General features: G+C 41.2%; 1 protein-coding gene across 2 annotated transcripts; it reads left to right on the top strand.

Annotated features, from left to right (window-relative positions):
• Nucleotides 1–2,595: 2,595 nt before the first annotated feature.
• INTS10 (integrator complex subunit 10) lies at nt 2,596–24,936 on the top strand. 2 transcript variants are annotated; one of them, XM_087814200.1, is made up of 18 exons: nt 2,596–2,742; nt 3,299–3,366; nt 4,561–4,664; nt 5,352–5,491; nt 7,202–7,283; nt 7,684–7,824; nt 8,260–8,431; nt 8,876–9,045; nt 9,827–9,960; nt 11,261–11,414; nt 12,746–12,828; nt 13,508–13,660; nt 14,618–14,726; nt 16,835–16,914; nt 18,060–18,222; nt 19,176–19,269; nt 22,298–22,375; nt 24,518–24,936. In XM_087814200.1, exons 1-18 carry the CDS (start codon nt 2,614–2,616, stop codon nt 24,672–24,674), a joined length of 2,211 nt encoding a protein of 736 aa, XP_087670326.1. In that variant the 5' UTR covers nt 2,596–2,613; the 3' UTR covers nt 24,675–24,936. The 2 variants fall into 2 exon arrangements, with proteins under 2 accessions (XP_087670326.1, XP_087670327.1); XM_087814201.1 differs by lacking the exon at nt 22,298–22,375 and having other exon boundaries at nt 2,597–2,742.
• Nucleotides 24,937–25,193: the final 257 nt, after the last annotated feature.

The following is a 25,193-nucleotide window of genomic DNA, read 5'->3' as shown; positions in this document are numbered from 1 at the left end:
AACCAACATAGCATTTAATATAAATCACTGAGCTGAGTTCAAGAAACTTGAGGTTGGATGCTGGGCATCTTACATCTCTTAGAAGTTATTATGAAGAACATGAGCCGGATCAGGCAAGTCCCCAAATTGGGAACGATCTACAGCTAAACATTTATCCTCGAATGTGTCTTACTGGCATCTCAAGTACAGAAGGAAGGTACTACACCAAACGAATTTATATCTTTTGGCCTCCTTGCCATAATCTTGAATCCTCACTGAGAATCTGAGCACCTGGCTCAAGGGCTCCAGATGACAACTTCTAAGTCAGGGACAAGAGCCAGGCATCTCAGATTCTTCACAGTATCAGAGGTCTTGAGGAAGAAGCTGTTGTACTGACAAATTCATGGATGTTCTTGCTTATAGGACCACAACCTGGAGGAGCAGGAGTGCTTTGGTGTATCTACAGCAGCTGAAAAGAAGTTGGCAAATAAAAACTGATGCTGACTTGAAAAAACAAAAAAGTTGGGTAGAAAATAGCCACAAATCTTATATTGTATTTGCGCAAAAAGACAGAGGCAATCTCAACTGATTGGGATCTAAAATACATCCAGAGTTCCCTGATTTAGTCCCTGGACTTAAAAATGTAATTTACAATTGTTATCTAATAGAACACTAGAGAACTAAAGATTCAGGGGCAAATGTACGGTTTTGTTTTTTGTTTTGGTAATTCCAAACATAAAGATTAATGATCAAATCAGTTGTTTTGCCATTTGAAAATCCCACATAAACTTTGCACATTAAAATCAATAAAATAATGAAAAAATATTTAAGACTATAATCTGTTTTTATGACCTTCCCTTTATAAGAGAAAAGTTATCCTGATCTGTTAAGTTCAATTTGCTACCTTCTTTTCTACAAAGCCAAAAAAAATTTTATCACTGGGCTTTCCTAGCCTACAAAGGATCACAAAATTAGGCTATTCCTGTACATAATCAGAGAACATTAGCACCTTTGGAGCCATAATGCTTCCTCGAGTGCTAATACAGTTGCTATATCACAGAATGACTGAGGTAAATGCAGTGAATCCTACCTAAAGATGCCTCTGAGGATACCAATGAGACAAAATAAAATTTTAAAGTTTTGAGTAAAGGGGAAGATATTGAATGTTACCATTTTTAGAACAGAACAATAAGTAAAATAACACAAAAGAGCTTGGACATTAATGATTTGATGGAACTGGCACTTTACATTGTGTGTTGCTTTGTGGCTGCCCTTTTTGTTTCTAAAACTAATGCACTAACACAAATAAATAAATAGCACACTAACTCAACACTAACTTTTAAGATTTATAAATTATTATAAATAGTAAATCTATATTATACTTTACATATAACCATACATAGTAATGGTATACATTCACATTTATTTAAAATATTTATAATTTTCATGTATATAAGTACATAGTAATTTTTTTCTTTTTTTTGACAGACAAATCAGTTGAGTCCTTAAGCTCCTAATTTTAAATGAAGTTATCAGTGGTAAATAGAATTTGCTGAAAATTTTGTGTACAGAACTTGAGTTGAAAACTCTGATGAACTATTCGGAGCCCACCCTCGGGTACAGTCTTCCTATGGGGCAAATACTCCTTCCTCTGGCTCTAGAACTGCGGCCTCCAGGGAGCGCGGAGATGATTTCGTTTCCCTTCCCTCCAGCGGAAAACAAATCTGGAGTTTTTGAGAGAATGACATTGATTCTGGTCGGAGGAGATACTTAAAATGGCATATTCTTCTGTACGTCACACGTCCACAGCATTGCAGATCCTTTGCTGGGGCAGCTGGGACAAGGGCCATCCCTCTGTAGCTCCCACAGGATGTAGCAAAGCTTTTTTTAAGCACCAATGACAGCGACCGCTCAATAAATGCCTGCTGAAAAAACCAGCGAATGAAGGCGCAACAATAAAACGTGGACACACTTAGGCTCGGTAAAAGGCGCCAGGCCAGAGGCTGGCGTCACAGTCCCGTCCGCGCCGAGCACCGTCCCCGGCGCCCAGCCTTTACCGCTAAACCGACTCCGGGGCAGGGACCCAGAGGCCGGTGCTTCCACCCGGCCCGGGCCCGCGGGGATCCTTCCCGCCGCCTCCCGGACCGCCCTCTGCTTTTTCCTCTCAAACTTCTCCCCAGCCTGGTCGCGGGAACCAAGCCTCGGGGAAACCCAGGGGCCGCCCGCCCGCCACCCGGGACCGCCGGTCTCCGGGCGCCTTCCGAAACCTGCCGCGCGCGGGGAAGCCGGGAGCACCGGGAAACGTAGCCTAGCGACTGCAGGCTCCCGCGCATGCTCTCTGGCTTGACCAGGGTGAAAAACTCCACTTCTCCAGATTTTGGAAGTGACCTGGAAGAATCGGTACAAAAAACACTAGCTCTGCAGAGAAGGAAGGGGCTGGGCGGGAACCGAGAGCCCACAGGCGGCGGCTGCTCACAAAACCCGGAAAGGTCTTCCCGATCCACTCCGCCGGCATCCGGGCGACCCCAGACATGCGCAGTAGCCTCCCCGGCGGCGGCGGCAGCGGCGGTGGCGGCGTCCCCGAAGCCGGAAGGTTTGGCCCCTTCAGGCCGCCGGCCAGACACCTCGTGGGCCATGTCGGCCCAGGGTGACTGCGAGTTCCTGGTGCAGCGAGCCCGGGAGCTGGTGCAGCAGGACCTGTGGGCAGCCAAGGCGTGGCTGATCACGGCCCGCAGCCTCTACCCCGCCGACTTCAACATCCAGGTGAGGGCAGGCCCCGCGCAGCCGCCTGGGGAGGTGCGAGCCGCTCGCTGCGCCGGCCGCCCGGGGCTGGCCGCCTCCGGCCCGGCGCGCCCCGCCCTCTCCTTTTCCCGCTTCTGGCGCCCTCCTCCCCGCCCCGTCCTCCCACACCTTTCCCGGGCCCTGCCCCGAGCGGGGCCGGCACCTGGAGACGCGGCGAGCCCGCCGGAGGTCGGGTCTGGGAGGCGTGGCGTGCGGTGCGGCGCCGCGTGCGCGGGGACGGCGCCTCGACGCCACGGGGAAAGGCCCTTCGGTGCTTCATTCATCGCAATGGCAGCCGTTTGTTCAGCGCCTGCTGCTTTTGAAACATTATTCCACTAATCCCGGGTGCCCAGGGCTTGTAAGTGAGCCTGAGGTCTCAGTCCCGAGCCCTGTGGCCCGGTGTCACCCGGTGATCGCTGGCTCTCGGGCTCACCCTCCCGCAGCGGGGGCGGGGCGGGGCGGGGCGCGCCCCGTGGAGGCGGTGAGCTTCCCGCAGCCCGGGCGGAGGGCGTGACCCGGGGTCTGCCCTGTGTTGCAGTATGAGATGTACACCATCGAGCGGAACGCTGAGCGGACGGCCACCGCGGGGAGGCTGCTGTACGACATGTGAGTGGGGACCCTGGACTTCAGCTCCTCCTGCCCTGGGTCTGTCCTGAGGTTTTTGTTTCTGTCTGTGACGTGGGCACTGGGGGAAGAGCTTCAAGTTCATCCATGTCCCTTTTGCCTGAGGCTTACCTAGACTTGAGTCTAGGCCCTCCGTTCATCGCTGGCATGCCTTCTGCAGAGAAGTCTTAAGTTTCTTGTTAAACTGTGCTGTCCAAGATTTTATTTTCGTTTGGAAATAATACATGCTCTACGTAAAAGTTGAAACAGTCCTGAAGTATACAGAATAAAAAGTGAAAGCCCCCCCCTAAATTCAACCAGAGTTAAGCTTTGTCTGTGTGTATAATACACATACACACAAGGCATATAATAGGTTTGGGGGGGATTACAAAAACGAGATCATACTGATTATTCCGCAGCTTGCTTACTTCACCCACTGTAATAGATCCCTTTCCACGTGAGTAGGTAGAGATCTACCTCATTCTTCACATCTGCATAGCATTTCATAGCCACTCTTGTATTGGTAGTTTCCAATTATTTGAAATTACAGTGTCAGTAGGCACTTTTGTACGCATATGTTGGTATTCTCTGCAGGACAGATTATACATGGATTTTCGTAGTGAAAGGTATGCACGTTTTAAATTTTGGTACACTGTCACATTACTCTCCAAAAAAATACTATTCCAATTTACATTTCCACTAATGGTGTATGAGTGCCCATTTTCCCATACCTTTGCCAACAATGGATATTATCTGACTTTCTTTCAGATTTAAATTTTTGCCAGTGTGATAGAAGAAACTGGTATTTTGCTATTTTTAAATAATTGTCTCCATTACATTACTAATAAAACAGTATATTTTCGAATGTTCTCTTTGGCTGTTTGTATTTTTTCTGTGGTTTCCCTTTGCCTAGTTTTTCTTTGGGTACTGTTTTTTTCTTGTTGATATTTAGAAGTACTTTACACATGATAACTTATCTTTTCACGTATAAAAATCTCTAAAAACTTTTGTGGGTACCCTCATATTTTAAAATTACTTTTTATTTTTATATCTGTATTTTGGTTTCTTTTGGTACATCTGTGTATTCACTTGAAATAACAAACAATGTGTTTTTATCCAAATGCTAATGTTCTTTTCTTTGTTGTATACTATATAAAAATCTGACATTTTAATTTAATGCATTCATTTTAAAACTAGGTTTGTGAATTTCCCAGATCAGCCGGTGGTATGGAGAGAAATCAGCATTATTACATCAGCATTAAGGAACGATTCACAGGATAAACAAACCCAATTTTTAAGAAGTAAGAATGGAGTTATAACGACGAATAAATTTCCATTTCTGAAATACCAAGTTAAATATAGTAATTTCACAGAAAAGTCACATCTGTAGTATTGGTACCCGTATGTATGTTTTATTCTTGGCAACAGAAGTCTGTACAAATGATGTCACTTGGTACTTGAAGCATTTGCTTAGAGTCCTGTAAGCTTCCTTAAAGGATGTGGACTTGTCAGTTAGCCCGGGGAAGTGAATATATTTTTAACAGGTTTAACGGCAATTAGAAAGCATCTGTAGATTAGGCAGATCTCCACAAAACAGTAGGGAAGCTTTTCATCATTTATGAACTTTCTGTGTGGTTGCTATAGCCAAAGATTTCAAATTCTGGATAAAAAAGAAAGTAGATGGTTTAGGTCGTTTCCACTTAAATAAGTGCATGTTCTTTATCTCAGCCAGCAAAAAGCACTGTTATGACCCTTCACACATACCATTCTTGTCTTCTGGATCCCAAAAAGGTTTTTATGGTCATTTGGCAAATATCTTGTTCCCAGTACTATCTAACTCAAAAGCCTGCCAGGTTGTAGTCAAAGCCCAACAACAGTGATTCTTCATATAGTATTTATTGTTCTGTATATAAAAATGTCTTACTTCTACTTTTGCCTCAGTGTTCTTTCTGAAAGGAACTTTTTAAAATGTAATGTATTGTGTACAGGTTTATTTGAAACTCTTCCCGGTCGGGTCCAGTGTGAAATGTTACTTAAGGTTACGGAACAATGCTTCAACACATTGGAACGATCAGAAATGTTGCTTCTACTTTTGAGACGCTTCCCTGAAACAGTGGTGCAACATGGGGTAAGATTCGATCCTTTGCTTTTTCTTAAGAGAAAATAAAATTCATCACCAGATTCACCCATATGGTTAGGAGCCATATATACACAGGATAAGATTGAACTTAGCCCAGCCGGGTGTGGCTCAGTGATTGAGCATTGTGCTAGGATCCAGGCAATCTGGGTTCGATTCCTGGTCAGGGCACGTGCCTGGGTTGTGGCTTGATCCCCAGTCGGGGGCGTGCAGGAGGCAGCCGATCAGTGACTCTCATCATTGATGTTTCTCTCTCTCTCTTCTCCTCTCCCTTCCTCTCTCTGAAACCAATAAAGATATATTTAAAAAAATAAAAAAGGTTGAACTTAAATCAAGGAATCTTTGTCAGTAAAGCTAAAAGGATGTTGCTGTCATCTAACTATGAATTTCCAATGGAAACTTTATTTGCAGTCTATAAAGTTTTTAAAAGATAATCTTACTTCATTGTATTCAACAATGTGTTTGAATTTTAATCAGAGCCATAGTTTATATTCTTTTTTTGTTTGTTTGTTTTCATAGTTTATATTCTTAACAGACATGCTTTCCATGTGCTTTTGCCCTATGGACACTTTTTTGCCTGTGTTCATGCCCTTTTCTTATATCCATAATAACTGGGTACTACTGGAAGGCATTGGGAAGTGTTAGGAATCTCCTTCTGTTCTCCACAGACCCCTTGAGGTAGGTAGTACCCACTTTACAGATGAGGAAACTGAATCTTAAATATGTTAGTAACTTCCCATAGCTAGTAAGTGGGAGAGTTAGGGTTCAAGTCATTAATGCTTCCTAGCTTTTGGTGGTCACCGGCAATCTTTGTCATTATTTGGCTTACAGCTACATCATTCCAATTTCTGCCTGCTTGTCACATGGCCTGCTTTCCTGTGTGTCTGTGTCCCTGTGTCTTTACGTGGCCTTCTGATAAGGTCATTGGCTTTGGGTCCTACCCTAATCCAGTATGACCTCATCTTAACTAATTGTATCTACAAAGAGCTTACTTTTTTATAAGGTAAAATCTGTATAAGATCACATCCTGAAGTTCTGGGTGGACATTAATTTTGGGAGGACACTGTTCAACCCAGTACACTCCCTCTTCATTACTCCGACTAAACCTTCTTTGTTGTGTAATCTTTCACATTGTCCCACCCCAACTTTGTGCATCCTAAGTGGTCACAAGGAAGATACTGCAGACATCTTGGTGGATTTTGATAAGCTGACTTTCTACTATGCTGGAGCATCAGTAATGGAAAGGTGGCCTTAAAACTCCAACAGTTCTGTCCAGCCTCGCCCAGGCTGTATGACTGGCTACTCCAGACAACTGTTGAGAGAGTTTCATCTGTATAACACGTCTTGATGTAGATAATAAAATTAGTTCCCACATTTCTTAGAAAAATCTCTACATTTCTGTAATCATTCTAACTCTAGTTCCTATGCATCCTTTAAGTTTCTTACATGTTTTGTTAGCATTTTTATATTACCAGTTCAGAGGAAAATAACCTAGACAATGGGTCTGCCAGGTGAATTTGGGGTTCCCTTCTGTGCTGTGTTGCTGATGTTCTTTTGATTTCTAGTCTTTAAAATGAGAATATTTGTTTCTTGGGGAAACTTGAATATACAAACTATGTGGTAAATAAAAAAATACCCTGTTCCTGTAATTCTGATGTCTTAAACTAACACAGTTAAATGACTAAATGTATTTTGAAACAGGTTGGGCTGGGGGAGGCACTACTGGAAGCTGAGACTATGGAGGAACAAGAATCGCCTGTTAACTGCTTTAGAAAACTATTTGGTAAGAAAAATTGTATTTTGTAGTAATTCCTTATGGTAAGTAGAATATGCAGGGGTAAGGATCATTTCAGAGATCAGGCCATTGTTTTTATTATGTAATACTTGGTATCTCCAAAAGAATATGTGTGACTGTATACTTAAGTACGAAGCATGATAATAAACATTGGAGTTATCACCCAGTATAAGAACAGTGTAGAATCTGCCCGTGTTTGCTCGCTGACTTCACTCACTGGTGTGCTTCCACGCTGCAGTTTTCAAATAAATGTGCCATGAGAGTTTTTTTCCCCTATACATTTTAGGCACTGCATTAAGTGAACTCGAAAATAAATCTTGTTTTTGCCAGAACCCTAGGATAGACAGACAACTTAATCGTTTTTTTCCTTATTTTTCCTGGTCAACAGTTTGTGATGTCCTTCCGCTAATAATTAACAACCATGACGTTCGATTGCCTGCCAATTTATTATACAAGTACTTGAACAAAGCAGCTGAATTTTATATCAATTATGTCACTAGGTCTACTCAGATAGAGAGTCAGCATCAAGGTAAGTGGGAATGTCCTACAATTTTGTTCAGACAGACTTTAGTAAAATTGCAAAGTCAGAAACCTCTCATCATTCTGAATATTCTCCTCTGGATACATACCAGTTTCACAGTGTTTTTAAAAGATGGTTTCTAGAAAAAAATTACTGCAGTTAAGAGATGACACTTTTCTGGAACTAATGTTACCCCTTCATTGAAAGAGCCAACTTGCTGAACTGTAACATTCGTACACTGAGCTTTATACATGTATACAGCTCAGAAGTCATTTCCTACTATCCCAGTGGCCAGTCGTGGGTCCTTGAACAAAATGCATATCATGTTGAGATTCTGTGCTCTAGCTTTTTGAGTAAGGAGTTAGACTTTTTCCTCTATCGAGTACCACATAAATAGTTAAGTAGTAACGTTAACTGCAGGCTGTTTCTTTTCTCACATCTCAGGTGCCCAAGAAACATCTGACTTAATGTCGCCTAGCAAACGTAGCTCTCAGAAGTACATAATAGAAGGACTGACTGAAAAATCGTCCCAGATTGTGGACCCTTGGGAGAGGTTGTTTAAGATTTTGAATGTTGTTGGAATGAGATGTGAATGGCAGATGGATAAAGGAAGACGGTAAAAAACCTGTTCATTTCTAGAATTACCTACCAAATCTTTGACAGCATAATCTCCAGAGCCTAAGAAACAAAAACACTTTTTTCCCCAAGCATCTAGTATATAGGTACACTTCTCTTTGGGCAGATTCTATAACACCCAGTATTTATGCAAAAGAGGGTAGTTTATCACTTTATTAAAAGATTCCCAACAGAAATAGGAACTCTTAAGATAATGCTGAGTTTGAAGCACTCCTTGATGTTCAGAGGAAAGAGAAGCTACTTGGCATGTTTGTGTCATAAAATCTTGGTCTGATCACTGCTCTAATTCAGAAGGAGAATTTGCATCTATATGCAGACAATAAAGAATAGTTTTACCTGCCTAAGGCTACATTTGGTAAATGTAATGGTTCTACTGGAGCATTTCTCTATAATTAAGTAAGTTTTATCATTCTTCATCTTTCAGAAGCTATGGTGATATTTTGCATAGAATGAAGGATCTCTGCAGATACATGAACAATTTTGATAACGAAGCTCATGCAAAATACAAAAACCAAGTGGTTTATTCCACTATGTTGGTCTTCTTTAAGAATGCATTCCAGTATGTCAACAGCATACAGCCATCTCTCTTCCAAGGTTGGTTTAAGAATTTTAGAGTGTCCCAAAATGCTGGCCTTGGCGGGGTAGTGAGGAAGATGAAAATGTTTACCTTAACATTGTTCCTGGGTCCAGATAATTGTGGGGTGATGCCAGTGGGTTTTTTTTAAAGTTATTGTTGGTTTTTATGTAAGTACATTTTCATTAAAAATTTCTATATCAAAGGTTTAGTGGTACTGTGAAATACAGATATTGAATGCCTCTATTTTGAAAAAGCAACAGATGTAGCAAAATATTGAGGTGATTTCATAAAGACTATGCAATAGGCTGATTTTTAAAATAATATATATGCACATAAATCCTAGAAAATGTGAAAAATACAAGTGCAAAATCTCCCATAATTCTCCCAGTATAACACAGCTCTCATTTTTGTGTATTGCCTTATAGTGTTTTCAAATATTAGATTTGTTTGGAATTTGTAACCATAATGTACATGTAACTTTGTAGCCTTATGTTTTTTGGTAATTTTATGGTTCATGATTATTGTAAAAGATTTGTAGATACATGAGAACAAATACGAACAAGGAACTTTCATTTGTAATCCACCACTGAGGGGAGAACCTCTGTTAACAATTTGGTGTATATTTGTACTGTCTTTTTTTCTATACATATATACTGGTTTGCTTTTCTGATTGGGGTAACACTGAACATATTTTTTAGTGACCTATATTTTCACATGAAAGCTGCGTAAACTTCCACCTGATAGTAAGTGTTCTTTTTCTGCTGAGTTTTTAAGTATTGGTGTTTTCCCCACCTGCAGGTCCTAATGCTCCGAGCCAAGTCCCACTGGTCCTCCTGGAAGATGTATCAAACGTGTATGGTGATGTAGAAATTGATCGTAATAAACACATACATAAAAAGAGGAAACTGGCGGAAGGAAGAGAAAAGCCCATGGTAATCCTTTCCAGTATGATTATTAACAGGTTGTGTGTTTATGGCTTACGAAAAATTAATCTTTGTAAAATATGGCCATGGAGCTAAATTGAAAAAGCTTAGGTCTTCTAATTATTATAAAATGTGATTACTGTATAAATCAGTGGTTCTCAAGTAGAGGTGATTTTGTCCCCTAGGGACATTTGGCAGTATCTGAGGACATTTTTGGTGGTCATAGCTGGGTAGGGAAGGGTGCTATTAGTATTTAGTGAGTAGAGGGCAGGGTTAACTGCTAGACATTCTACAATGCACAGGAAAACCCCCCCCAACAAAGAATTATCCAGCCCAAAAGGCCAGTAGTGCCAAGGTTGAGAAACCTTGGTGTAAGTTATTTATACCTTTTTAACTGATTTATTTTTAGAGGACTCAGGTTTTAATTTTATTCCACTGCATGACAAACTATTATGTGGAAGCAAACTAAATAATGTCACATGTTGAAAGGAAAGTAAACTACAAAACAGACACTACTTAAGCTGTATCTCTGTAAAAATGTAATTTTTGGCTTCTACAACATTGGTATGTTTTTAAATTATTGGAAGTTTTAACTCCATGACTTTACTCTGGAGCTAACAGAAGCTTAGAATTTACCATCAGAAAAACATAAACTTTGGCCCTAGCTGGCTAGCTCAGTTGGTTATAGCATTGACTTGATACACCAAGTTTGTGGGTTTGATCCCCGGTCAGGGCACATACAAGAATCAACCAATGATGCATAAATAGGTGGAACAACAAATCTATTTCCCTCTCTCTCTCTCTCTCTCCCCCCATTCCTCTCTTTAAAACCAATAAAATTTTTTTAAGAAAACAAAAGTAAAACTTGAATGTGTGAGAGTAAAAAGGTAAAAAATTTATTTTAATTTTTAAAGCTAAATTGTTAAATTAAAAAAATTAATTATACACACATTATCTTTTGATATAAAATCCATATAATAGCCTGGCAGGCATGGCTCAGCAGTTGAGCATCGACCTAGGATCCAGGAGATTGAAGCTCAATTCCCCGTCAGGGCACATGCCCAGGTTGCAGGCTCAGTCCCCAGCAGGAGGCGTGCAGGAGGCAGCCAGTCAATGACTCGCCCTCATTGATGTTTCTCTGTCTCTCCCTCTCTCTGACATCAACAAAAACAAATTTTAAAAAATTAAAATAGAAAAAAATAAAATCCATATAATAACTAGAATTTGCAGCAATAAAGATAATGGTGTTTCAGCATATAACTATATTTATAACTTTAAATTAATCGTGTTCTTTACATTCTCTAAGCAGAGTTCAGACGATGAGGACTGTTCAGCAAAAGGAAGGAATCGTCACATTGTCATCAATAAAGCAGAACTTACTAACTCGATTGAAGTGTTAGAAAGCTTTAAGTTGGCCAGGGAGAGCTGGGAGTTGCTCTACTCCCTAGAATTCCTTGACAAGGGTAAGAATATGCTTGTTGTATTAGTGCTGTTTAATTTTTTATATAAAGTCATTATGCTAAAAAAATTATTCTACTTGAAATGTCAAATCATTTATGGCTAATTAGGTTGATTACAGTAGTTTACACATATTTTAGGATTATTTTGAGTAAGATACCTGCTCAGTTATTAATGCTCAATAACCGTTACTCCTTAGCTTCTGCCCTGAGAGTGCGTTATAGTCAGGGTGGGGGTGAAGTAAAGGGAGAGTTTGAGGTCTTCTAAAATTTGTATTGCCAGCCTTTCTTCTTCCTGGGTTGGTTTGTTTTGTGCTTCTAATTGTCCTGTCTTATTGCTTTGTATTTTCCTTAAGCCACATCTAACTAAGAACACAAAAGGTAATGCTGTTTTTCATCTGCATTAACTCTGCTACCTGAAAACCTCTTCTAAGTATAGAGATAAAACTAGGGTGTTTTATCTGAGTACTATTAAACTATTAAGTATGTCAACATTTCTTAGAAGTGACCAGCAGTTTGCTAACCAGCTTGTGTTTACTGTCCTTTGGAGTCTAGGCCCATTACTTCCTTTTAGCCAGTGGGCATTCATGCCCTGGCCTGCTCCTGTCACATGCCCATACAGAGCCCTTGGCCGTATTTTCTAAGTAAATAGAGCATCATTCTGTTTCTCCTGTTACATCTAGAATTATGAACATGTATGTGACTTTTCCTTTAGCTACAAGTTGTCTTTTTTTAAAATGAGTAAAACTCAGTGTCGCCTAGTATGTATGGTAACTGGGTAAAAATAAAGTGACCTTTTTTGGGATAAAGCAAAGTAATTTAAAAGATAAACAAGGTAATATGTGAAAAGCATTTTGAACAGTTCTTGGCACATGGTACATGTTCAGTGAATGTTGGGGCCTAATAAAAATATGCTTGTATATTACTGATAAGTATTATGTTCTAACTTTACTATCTATTTGACGTTATAGACCATTGTTTTAGAAATCAACTCTAAAGTTAGAGTTTCTTTATTTGTCTCCCTGACTGTTGTTCTCTTTTGCTGGGTTTGTTAGTTTTGTTTTTTGTGGGGTTTTTAAAAATATATTCTTATTGATTTCAGAGAAAGGAAGGGAGAGGGAGAGAAAAATCAATGAGAGAGTCATTGGTTGGCTGCCTCCTGCACGCCCCCTGTTGGGTATTGAGCCTGAAGCCTGGGCACGTGTCCTGACTGGGACTCGAACTGCGATCTCCTGGATCCTAGGTCAATGTTCAACCGCTGAGTCATGGCGGCCGGGCATTAGTTTTGTTTTCTGATTCTGTTACATATTTTAAATTTGCTTTGGATTCTCATTCAGAATTTACAAGAATTTGTTTGGCATGGAAGACGGATACTTGGCTCTGGTTAAGAATCTTCCTCACTGATATGATCATCTATCAGGTAGAGTCATGTAGACTTTAAGCACCCGTGCCTGTACAGGATGAATGTTGTGAGCCCTCAGCTTGCAGGCTGTGTGTGTCCCTCTGTGGACTATTAGTCCGCGCTCCGAAGACAGATGTTCTGTCTTAGTGGCGGGGGAATTGTGGTCCACTTTCATCTCATAATAACTCCAAGATGGCAAGGCTGCAACTTCTGTGTTACTTTTGGTATGTCCAGTCCATTCCTTTGTAAAAGTAAGATTTTTGCTTTTCAATAAAGGATGGATACTTCTCCCCTTCCCCCTCTTTGGTGGAGTCTCTCTGCCTTGCTCTGCTGTCCTGAGCTGCTTATACCTCGAATGGGGAGAACAGATAATCCACTAATGGGATGGGGAGCTTCCAGCCTCTGTTGTTGAAATGGACAGGTTGCTGCTTCCATCCTTCATAAAAGAAGTGGCATTAGTAGTAAAGTACTGATGGAGAAATGGTATATTCTAAATGTACTTTATCTAAGGGCTTGTATTATTTTGTTTAGTCTTAAGAATTAAGGCGAGAAAGACTTACTAAGCCTCCTAGTTCCTCCGTGGATGATCAAGCAAAGGTACCTTATTTGTAGTTACTTGCTGGTTGCTTAGTTAACTCAAGACATTTCTTTCTTAATGGCAGTGTTTTCTCCCTTCTTTCTGCTGCATCTTTCTAAGGGTCAATATAAAAAGGCAATAGCCAGCCTGCATCATTTAGCAGCTCTCCAGGGCTCACTTCCTCAGCCTCAGATCACAGGACAGGGAACCTTGGAGCATCAGAGGGCGCTCATCCAGCTCGCCACTTGCCACTTTGCCCTGGGAGAGTACAGAGTGAGTACTGTATACCTTGCGCGGACCCTCAGGCGCACTCAGCTACCCTGGGCTTCCTCCTTTTCCCTGAGTGGCTTTTTAATTCTGTGCATGTTCACTTTGAAATTTGGTCTTTCTGCCCAGATTTATTACCTAATCTGCTGGAAAATCATGGTAATTTTGTTTTTCTTAATTTTCTCTTTCTTATAGCTTCCCTGAAATTGGGCTTCGGTGCTTTATTATTATTCCATTTTGTTGGAGGATGATCTTTTTCGTTTTGTTTTCTTTTTCTTTTTTACTTTCTTGCCTGAAATCCCTTCAGAGTGGAATCAGTACTGATGTACTGAACAGAAGGGGCTTTTACTAAGTGGGAAATGAGGACTTATATTAGCTTGTCCAAACCTCAGAGTCCCTCTCTTTCACAATGACGATACCTCATGGGGGGTGGCAGGAACAGATGTTCCCTGCATGGTTGTGAGCCCCTCCTACCCAGGGTGGGGGCAGTGCTCTTTACCTTGGATCTCTCTCACAGTGCTTATCGCAGTAGTTTGCATGGCTGCAATACTCAATAAATGTTTGAATTCAGTTCATACTATATGCCCTATTTTGTTAATTTTTCTATTCAGTGAGTTAGTAAATGTTTTAAAGACAGGGACATACCTCTTTTGAGTGCCACTATGCTGTTTAACACCTTGGTAGTTTGATTAGTACTTGATGACTTTGTAAGTTTTTGTGTGTATGTGTCTTTTTTAACAGCAGAGGATGAGTTATTATTTCCTCAAAGGTCTAGTACATAGATTTCATCTTACTGTTACTTTATCTGCATGTTGAGCAAACAGTAATGGCCACTTAAAGAATTCCGAGGCACTGCCACAGACCTCTGTGTGCACACGTCCCATTGTGTGCAGATAGTTTAGTGTCGATTTGCTTTCAGTTTCAGAAAATGTCACATTAGCTCCTTCTCCTTATCTTCCTTAGATGACATGTGAAAAAATCCTGGATTTGATGTGCTACATGGTGCTCCCCATTCAAGATGGAGGCAAATCACAGGAAGAACCTTCAAAAATAAAGCCCAAATTTAGAAAAGGTACAGTGACAAGTTTTATTTTTATTGTAAAAATAGCTTTAGGACCCAAGGCTGGGAAATTTTTGTAATTCCTTATAAGATTATACTGTGTGATCTTCAGGGCTTGACAAAGTGTATAAAAAGTTAATCCCTCTTCAAGCTTTTTCTTGGCTCTGATAGTCTCTTTCTTCCAAATTCTCTTTATTTCTTGAGTTTGTTATCACTTCAATTCTGAACTCCTTTTCCTTCCTTTACCAATTTTAGGAAAACATGTAGACGGTTAGGGAAGTATCTCGTACATATATCTCTTGGGCTATTTTGAGCTGCACTTCAAGTTGCACGTTGCTTGAAAACTACAGATATTTAGTTGTAATGCTTATATAAGAAAGGAAGAAAGATTCACTGTCACTGATCTAAATTTTCACTTTAAAAGTCCGAAAAAGTTGAACACATTAAACCCAAAGAAAGTTGAAGACAGGAAATAACAGTATGAGCAGAAATCAATGAAATAGAGAAAATTAATAAAGCCAACAATTGGTTTTCTGAAAAGAATTAGTAAACTTGATAAACCCCTAACAAGACTGATCAGGAAGAAAGTGAACACTAATTACCAATATCAGGAGTGAAAGAGGGAATGTCACTACAGAGCCCACTGAAGTCAAGGACATTAGAAGAGTAAGTTATGGGAGGGCAAAAAGGGAGAAAATGAGAGACACCTGTAGTACTGTCAACAGTGAAAAACTTTTTTAAAAAGGAGAATAAGTTATGAATAACATTATGCCAATAAATTCAGCAATCTAGATGAAATGGAAAAATCCCCTAAAAACACAGCTTACCAAAATAGACACAAAATGAAATGGAAAATCTGAATGTCCTATATCTATCAAAGCAGAGAAAATTCCAGGTCCAGATGGCTTCACTGGTGAATTCTACCAAGCATTTGGGAAGAAATACCAATCCTACCTGCACTCTTTGAAAAAATAGAGGAAGAGGGAATACTTTTCAATTCAGTTTTTAAGGCCAACATAACTCTGATAACAAAACCGAACAAGAGCAACACAAGAAAAGAACATTAAAGCCCAGTACCCATCCTGGACATAGATGCCAAGATCCTTAACCAAATAGTAGCAATCAAATATAGCAAATATATAAGAAGGGTAATACAAATGACCGAGTATACGGAGAATGCAAAAGCTGTTTAACATTCAAAAATAACTGTAATTCACCACATTAGCAGATGAAGAGAGAAAAACCATATGCTTGTCTTAATAGGCAGAATCCGATTATAGCTGCATTTATTATTTTTGATTTTTAAAATCTTAGCAAACTAGAAATAGCAGGAAATTTCCCCACTGTCATACTTTACTATGAAATATTGAATGCTACCCAAGATCAGCAACAGTAGAAGGGTGTCTGCTCTCACCACTTCATTCAAGACAGTAGGCAAGTAGAAGAGATAAAGGCATAAAGGTTGAAAAATACTGCCTTTATTTACAGCTACATATTTGGCTACATAGAAAAGCCTAAGTAATCTCCAAATAGAATACCATCAAAAAACATAGAATACTTAGGGATAAATTTAATGAAAGATGTACCAAAATCATGTTTGTAGCCCTGGCTGATTTGGCTCAGTTGGTTGGAGCATCGTCTCGTACACTGAAAGGTGGCGGGTTCGATTTTGGTCAGGGCACATACCCAGGTTTCTGGTTCGATTCTCCTTTCAGAATGTGTCTGGGAGGCAGTCGATCAATGTTTCTCTCTCATATCAATGTCTGTCTCTTTCTCTTCCCCCCTCGCCTTCTCCCTCTCGCTTCCTCCCTCCCTTTCTTTCTCTAAGATCAATTTTTAAAAAGTCATATTTGTAGATCAAAAGACTCACTATTGTTAGCGTACCAATTATCCCCAATGTATCTGTAGATTCAGCAAGTTTAGGAAAGAAGATTGATAAATGGAATTCAGAGACCATTCAAAAACCAATTTTACCTCCACTGAACATAATTGTGGTTTAACTATTTGTAAAATCATGTGACTGTTGCTTATTTTTATTTTTTTTCGGAAAGCATCTTAAACATTTGCTTTTCAAAGCTGTTTTGTTTGATAGTAACAAGCATATTGTGGGCTCTTGTTAGGTTCGGACCTGAAGCTTTTGCCTTGTACCAGCAAGGCTATCATGCCGTACTGCCTGCATTTAATGTTAGCTTGTTTTAAGGTAAGCTGAAAGTTGACTTGTGGGAAAGTTCATTTTGTGTGAAAGGAATTTAATTTGGAATATTGTTCTGATGACTCTGAATGACTCGAGAACCTTGATTATGAATGTTAGTTTACTTCTTTGCAAGTGCAGGTTGGTGTGGTGAGGAAAGCACGTGGGCATTGACTGTACTAGGCAAAGATGAGTAGGAAGTGATCCCCATCCTTGAGAAGTTTATAGATAAGAGTGGAACAAATAGGCAAATAACCTTGCCTATAACAGTGTTTAGTAAATAGAGTTAATAAGCAGTTCAGAATATTTTAGCTACAGAAGAAGGGATTATAAATGTTGGGTTCATAGAGGGCTGGTGAATTTATCATCATAAGGTGGGTGAAAGTATTTTAGGCATAAGGATGAAAAACCAGCAAAGGCCCAGCAGAGTTGGGAAAGGTTAAGGGCTTGGAGGAACACCAGTCCCTCAGCTGCAGGCTCTGTGGAGTCTTAGACAGGTTTATGAGCAAGAGAACAACAATATTGGGTCTCACGTTAGAGTAGTTATGCCAAACTTAACTCGTCATCAGAATCACTTGGGGCGACAGAAACAACTGAAAGTGTGATTTTAGGAATAGCTGTTCATTTATACCAAAAAGTCCTTTGCCAGTTTCTCCAGTTCACGCAGCTGTTTACTCCTGTGTTGCTCGCTGCCTTTCTTTCTCCCCAAGTCCATGCTTCAATCCCTTCTCTTCCTAGAGGGCTTCTTGTCCACCTCCTCCCCTGACTGTCTCCTTAAAAGAAATCCCCCCAGTTCTTCTCTCCATTGTACAGACCACTCAGCTTTCTGTTGCCCTTGTTCCCAGATTCAAAGCTTTGGGCCCACCATGCGTGTCCAGGTCCCATCACGGTGCCCATGTAAACACACTGCCAGCCACCACTCACACAGCGTGGTGGCGGGGGCGCCGAGGCTTCTCTGAGGACCCCCTCCTGAGTAGACAGTTGTGCGGTGTTTGCAGGGCAGATTTGTTTTCTGCTTTGTTCCCTTCTTACTCGGATGACCTTGATCATGCATTTTCAAATAGCATTTTTTTAAGGAAGTGGTATTTATTGTATTTTAGATTGCCCCGTGATTTCCTTTTCCTTCTGTGTCTGCATAAATCCTTGTCTTGCAGCTCAGAGCTTTCACGGACAGCAGGGATGACATGGCTCTGGGACATGTGATCGTATTGCTTCAGCAGGAGTGGCCGCGGGGAGAGAATCTTTTCTTGAAAGCTGTCAATAAGATTTGCCAACAAGGAAATTTCCAATATGAGAATTTTTTCAATTATGTTACAAGTATCCTTTTTCTTGTTTAAGCATAAGAAATTCTGATTTATTATTATTTTTTAATGAATACATGTTACAAAAATGAACGGACCATTCTGGGTAGAAATAGTGGTTTTCACTATTGAGGGGAAAAGAGAAGGAATGGGGTTCACAAGTGGGACAGTGGCCATTGGTCTTATGAAAGCCACAGGAGGCTTCGAAGAGGCCATGTAAGGAATCAGGCACGTCAACAACTCTGTTCCATTTTCCATTTCTAGCAACTTCTGGGGAGGTTCCCAAGATGCCTGAAGCAACAGCCTGTAGGTTCCTGACAGGCCCAGAGTGGCTGGTTTGCCGTAGAATATAATAGCTCATTGGCCTTCATCTCAGAAGAGGGCCTCCTGGGGCACTGGCCATCCCTTGGGATCAAGTGTTGGAGGTCTGCACCGTACACCGGTAGTTGTCACAGCTGATGCTGAGTGCTCACCAAAGATGCTGCCCTACCGAACAGTCGCTTTCAGTGATAAGTGGTGTATTTCATACTGTTAGGGAAAGACCACTTTTAATGGAGGGTTATGCATCAGTTTGGTGTTTCTATTTTATTGCTTATCTCAAGGCATTATTTTTAATTGCGAGGATTCTAATACCCTTGTCCAAGTGCCTAGAGCAATAGTTCTTACCTTTTGGGGGGATATAAACGCCCAACTCCTCTGTCATTTCTTATTAAGAAAACAGAAGAGTTTGCTCTTGTAAATCATATAGAATGTTAGATTGTCATCTCTGTGAAAAACATGTTTATCTTTGTGAGGTAGTTTGGTTGGTATAAGAATCATTAGCTTCGGAATGAGACGGACTTGGGTTCCAGTACTGACTCCACAGCTGTTAGTGGGATGTTAGTTCCTCAGTCACTACAAGGCTGTTTCCTCATCCGAGAGATGGGGCGTCCTGTTTTTGCACGTGGTTAACCTGAATCTGGCCTACAGATATTGACATGCTGGAGGAATTTGCCTACTTAAGAACTCAGGAAGGTGGGAAAATCCATCTGGAATTACTACCCAACCAAGGAATGCTGATCAAGTAAGCAGACTGTCTTTTGCTCCCCCATGCTAACTGCTCACCTTTTGTGTGCTTGTAGGAAATATGTAAATTTCTCTACCTTTCAAAAGCTTAATAGAAAGGAATCCAAACCTGGTCTCTGTTTTTAAGAGCAGATTTGATTCTAGTACCTTTTGAAAGGCTTGGCGTTTCCTTCACGACATTTCTAATCAAACATTATTTAAATTGGGGTGTTTCTGTCACTTTTGAAACTTTTTCACTAAACAAGTCTCATTCATGATATCTTTTCCTTTCCAAAATTTACAGACTGAGCCTATAAATGTCTGATTAGACATAGAGTGCTTTTAATTAAGCCATGCTTCATTGGAGGGGGGGAGCATCTATAATACTGTCAACAATAAAGATAAATTAAAACATTAAATAAAGTTACAATAAAAGAAACAATCATTTGGGGGGGGGGAAAGAAAAGCTATGCCTAATTGAAATACCAGATTAGGACAGTTCATTGGGAAAACTATAGTCTTTATTTCTAAACTGTACTTGGATCTCAGTATTGAACTGAAGCCCACCTAAGCAGTCCTCATTGCTTATATAGCACAAAGGAAAATAGCCCAGTCTACAGCCTCCAAGAACACACCTGCCCTAGAAATGATGGTGGGTGCTTGGTCTCAGGCATGCCCTCCCACACCTGGAGGAAGTCAGTGACCATGGATGATTTTTAAATAGTTCATAAATCTTGCTTCTCTCCTTCAATCCTCATTGTAGTTTGGATGATATATCCTCTGTGCTTTAAAGGCCACGCATAGTGTGATATTCATACTTCCTCCTTTGCGCCCTGCATAGTCAGCGTGTCTTAAGTCAGCGTTAGAGTCACTGCAGGAGACTGACCCAGAGGGAGAAGGAAGTGTCGCTTAGGCCGAAAACGTTTTCCTTTCTCCCTCACTTGTGACATGAACGAGTTTTCAGTCATTGACAGAAAAATATCCACTGCTTGTCCAATCTTCGTAGACTTAGAAATGTCAAGAGCGGGAGGTCAGAGATGTTCATCCTGGATTTCTGTAACCTCAGTAATTTGGTGCGTAGCAGACATGTGCTCTCAATAGTAGGATCTTGTGGAATCCAGTCTAAACAATGGGAAGATTACATGGGGTTCTTGTCCTTCATCTTATAAATGTTATTAGTATTCTAAACATTTAAAATAAAAGAACAAACGCTTATTTATTTATTTTTTAAACACGAGACTTTTATGTATTCAGTTGCTTCAGCAAGATGGACTAGACACGCTCATCTTCCCATCTCCATTTACTTTCCAAAGACCGAATACAAACTGGGAAAATAATTGCGGGGTTCAGAATATTCTTAACAGTGTTTGAGAATGAAGATTCCTTTTTGACATAGGAGCCTACGTAACCCCTCTCATGTTGTGATTTCTTTTCTAGGTTTGAGGCTGGGTATACAAGCATAGCTTTTTAGTTAATTCCCATTAACACTCATCATACAAACTATCATACTATAAAGACAGCCTTAGTAGAACCAACTCCATTTACATAGGATTAAACCTACAGATGATTCTCACTTTGCTTAGATAATGCTTAACTGTTTGTGGAAGTGGGAGAGAATGGATTGCCAAAAAATCACCAGTTGAATCTCAGAGTTTATTATACTGAACCTTTCCTTTTTAGCCAGTTTTTACTGAGCTAAACAGTGACAGGTACAGCAGACAACCCCTAAGACAAGGTTTGGACACCCACGTAATACTGTAAAGGTTTAGGATAAGGCAGGGATACACGGCATGCATTTGCAAGCTTTTGGGAGATAATTCCATGCTCCCCACCTTGGTCAAGATAATCCTTAATTTCTAGACCATTAAACTTTGTAGGAAACCTGTTAGAAAGCAGGAATAGGGATTATTACTTAGTGAGCTGACCTTGTAGGAATTTGCCCCGTCTTCACTGTGTGAGTCTCAAAGTTCATTTGAAGCCTGCATTTCCAATTACTTATGCCTAACCTCCAGCGGGAGAAGCGAGCTGCATAAGCCAGAGCACTCTTGCCAACTGAGGTACGATGAACTCTTGAGTAAAACTATCTATATTCCTTTTCCCTTGGGTTGCAAACAAATCCTCTGAAGCCATTGCAGACCTTGTGGGTGGCCCCTGCAGCTGAGTGGCAGAGATGTTGTGCGCAGTGTACAGCCCCTCCCCTTGGGTAAGGTTGTGAGTCCGCCCTAGTTGTGGCATCTGGGATGCGAGCAGGTACAGTACGAACACTGGGGCACCTGGGGCCTGCCCCACAGGAGGGATAAGCACTTTATTCGTTACATAGACACTTTGCTCTTATGTATTTTAAAGTAGAGAAAAATTTCTGTGCTGATATTTGCAGTATCTTAGTTGCATTAGACTGGATGAAATGGGAAACGGTGTCCTGTGCATACTCTGAATAGGGTGGATAATAATATTCTATGAGGAGATCACTCAGCTAATGTACTAAATCTTTGTTGTTACAGAATTCTGCAAAGCCATGGGTCCCAGGCTCCTTCCCCCCCCCCCCCCCCATTTTTCCTTTTCTCAATTTTTTGAAATTCAAACTTAACCTTTATCAAAAACGTTGCCAGCCCCTCTAGTCCTCTTGCAAGGGCCTCTTCAATTTGGGGCTGCAGTCCGGTCAAGGACGGTAACAAGTCACCAGGTTTATTTCTAGGATTGGCGTGGGCGCGAGAAGAGTGGAGTGAAGGAGGCTGGACTTGAAAACGCGTCTTCTCAAACGTTCACCCCTCCCCACTGCCATTCAGTTGCATCTCATCCTCCCCTTCCTCGGTGGTTGCTTTTTATGCCAAATCTCCAGTGGGCTGAGCGTGGGGACCAGGAACCAAGATGCCTGTGGACGGGCCCCTGCAGCGGCCTATTGCGAGCTGCGGCCAGGGGCCTTGGCGGTGAAAGGGTTTCTGTATAGTCTGCTTCCCGTCCTGTGCATTTTCTCTGGAGTGTTGTTTTTGCAGTGCAGGGTGAGTCGGTGTGGGTGTTTGAATGCTGCCGTTTGCTGTTTTTTAAAGGCCTACTAGCCCTCCCATGGGGTTACTGCAGCAGGAATTCTTACCTGTGCTTCAGCCCAGCATACAGACTGCTGACAGGTACCAAGTGGAAAAACACCTGCTCATATAGTGTGCTGTTTTGTCAACATGTTTACTGCCCATGGTTTCAGCTCTTTGTTCCTCAGTGCTCTTTTTCATGCTTTCTTTATTTTTTAATTTGTTCTGCATTCCTTGGCAAACCATCTGGTTGTAATATTGTAACATTTCTTATTTTTTTTCCATAAGTTGCCAGTGTTTTTGTGTTCAATTTAAAAATCATTATGGATCTGGAAAAAAATGAAAGTTATATAAAACTGTGTCAGATTGAGTGCACTCTAGGCACTGAACTGTCTCTTTTGAGAAAACGTGAGGCATACGGTTATAAACATTGAAGGGTGCTGAAGCTTATTTTAAGTAAATGTTCACTCTTAAATTTTTACACACGTGACCAGTGTTAAGATTTTCGTCTCAACAGGCCTTAGCTCACAGTACTTGCCTGTCATCGACACTGATTTTTCAGACATTACCTTTGTGAGTTGAAAATATTTGGTAGGCTGGAATGTCACGTTTATTAGCTGGTTTATCCTGTTGTTAAACCACAAAAGCTAATTCTCTCCTTCATCCAAATTTACCAGAGGGATAGAGGCTCTGATAGAAATATGATTCAGTTGTGCTGCTCTTTATATATGGAAATAATACCATTGAACCATGATCAGCAGGATATAGTTTATTATATTTTTACTAGTATTAAGAGAGTTTGCTTTGCACCATCAATGTCCTTTATTGTCTACAAATACCAGCTTTCGGTTGGTCAGAGAGTAGGCTTCAGTTTGGGTTGCAGTCTGGCTCCCAGAAATGCAGTATCTCAGGACAGCCTAAAAAGGCCTGTGTCTGTTCCCAGTGGGACTCATGGCCTCGGACTCACTGACACTGTGTCCTAATTACCAAGTGAACCAGCCAGACTTGACTAGAAATGGCCACCAAGAACTGCGTGTTTTCTCCACGGCACTGCTGTTTGCGTAGTTCCTGGGCACTGTAGCGTGTCCAGTAATGTTGTTACTGGTCTAACAAAGCTGGTGTTTTTCTTCTCTTGCACTGCAACTCTATGACTTTGTTGTACTTATTTTATATGATAATACAAGTTTTAAGTTTCAACAGTTTTATTTTGGCCAATACAGAAGTATCTAATTTTAGTATATGTGCTGCTGAATCAAGCACATAAAAATCTAATTTTTATCCCTGTTACTACGTCTGAGGGACATGAGGCAGTAGGGGGTTGGGAGTGGAGGTGGCTTTTATTTGTCTAAATCCACCAAATTACTGAACTAGTGTTAAAACTCCTTTCCTTTTCATTGAACCCATTGAATTTTGCTAGATTTTTCCTTTCCGTTCTTCCTTTTGGTGTCTTCAGTTTCCTGGGCTTTCCTGTGTGGTTTCCCTCTCTAAAGCACAGCCTGAAGAGTATAGGTGGAGACCTTGCTTGTGCTCCCATCAACCCTCCCACCAACATGCAGGTCTCCTGAGCACGTGGCCCAGATCTGGTCTCCAGGTGGCTTTTGCAGGCCATTGACTGTTTTCAGTGACTGTGCTTCTCTCTCCCACCTGTGCCAGACTAAGGTCTTAGGAGCCTCTGGTCCTGCTGCTTCTCCAGCAGACCTAGCCTGGCTGGGCTCAGCACTTAGAGGAGCTGTCCTGTTCTGGCAGCATGGGGACAGAGATGTGCTGGTAACCCAGTGGCCTGTGCAGTCCCTGAGCCTTTCCAAGCCTGTCACGGAGCACCAGCCCGAGGGGCCCGGTGCTACGCTGGGTCTGGTGGCAGACCCACTTTGGTTTCCTCCTCCTGCTGCTGCTTCTGCAGTGTGGACTGGACCCAGCTGGCCCAGAGTAACTGAACTGTGCACAAGTCAGCATAGAGATGCACAGTTTCAAAGCTACAGGAGTTCAGAAGCAAAGCAGGTGACATTTTACCGAACATTTAGATCTTTAAAATATAATTTTCTTGAGTGGGAAAGATGTCTCTAGTTTTAAGTCTGTCTGAGAAGGAATGGGCAAAGGGGGGGGTTTGGTTAGGGCTTTCCTTTCTTTTTAAAATGTCTTACTTGTACTTAGATTTGAGGTAGGCTTTACTCCTACCCCAGAGACCCTGACCTGTGAAACCGGGGTAACCATGGTGTCCGTCTGTTTCCCTGTTGCTGCCCTCAGGCACCACACGGTCACTCGGGGCATCACCAAGGGCGTGAAGGAGGATTTCCGCCTGGCCATGGAGCGCCAGGTGTCCCGCTGTGGAGAAAACTTGATGGTGGTGCTGCACAGGTTCTGCATCAACGAGAAGATCCTGCTTCTGCAGACGCTGGCCTGACGGGAGCCCTTTCCGCCAGAGACAGTGCAGAGCCGTGACTTGGGGGAAGACATGAAGCCTTGATAAATGTCGCTTTACACCTCTTAAAATGAAAAGATCCATCTGACTCCTTGGTTGCTTAAAAATAGTTCCCAAGAGGCTGAGAAGCTAGTTCTATTTTTTAAAAGTATTTTTTTTGTAATTTTTGTAAACAAAAGAATCAACCTGTTTTGTAAATAAAAAAAATCATCCTAACTTGAGAGATTTTAAAAATTTGTTATAATTCTTAAGAGTTTCTGAACAAGGGTGTACTTTACTTAAAGGCAGTATTCCCTCCATGATCTCAAGATTTGATTTTCCATAGTTAGGCTTTGGTTAAATATCACATATCAACACAATATTAGATTTTTTTCATTCGGGAAGTTTTAATACCAAAAACCTTTATGCCAAAATGAACTTGAATGGATTTCTGCTGAAGGAGCTGTGGGGGTTGAGAGCAGGGGTGGAGGTGTCTGTCAAATAGCCCAGGAAAGGGAATGG

Source organism: Miniopterus natalensis, chromosome 2, assembly GCF_054644295.1.
Source record: "Miniopterus natalensis isolate mMinNat1 chromosome 2, mMinNat1.hap1, whole genome shotgun sequence".
In the NCBI taxonomy this organism is placed as follows: domain Eukaryota; kingdom Metazoa; phylum Chordata; class Mammalia; order Chiroptera; family Miniopteridae; genus Miniopterus; species Miniopterus natalensis.
Note: the sequence above shows the minus strand (reverse complement) of the source record. Positions and strands in the feature narration are given on the sequence as shown.

Bases quoted from the DNA above. Each gene is read 5' to 3' on its own strand.
- INTS10 (XM_087814200.1), top strand. From the start codon at position 2,614: ATGTCGGCCCAGGGTGACTGCGAGTTCCTGGTGCAGCGAGCCCGGGAG. The intron at 7,284-7,683 runs GTAAGAAAAATT...CCTGGTCAACAG, and splicing joins CTGCTTTAGAAAACTATTTG to TTTGTGATGTCCTTCCGCTA. The intron at 9,046-9,826 runs GTTGGTTTAAGA...CCCCACCTGCAG, and splicing joins ACAGCCATCTCTCTTCCAAG to GTCCTAATGCTCCGAGCCAA.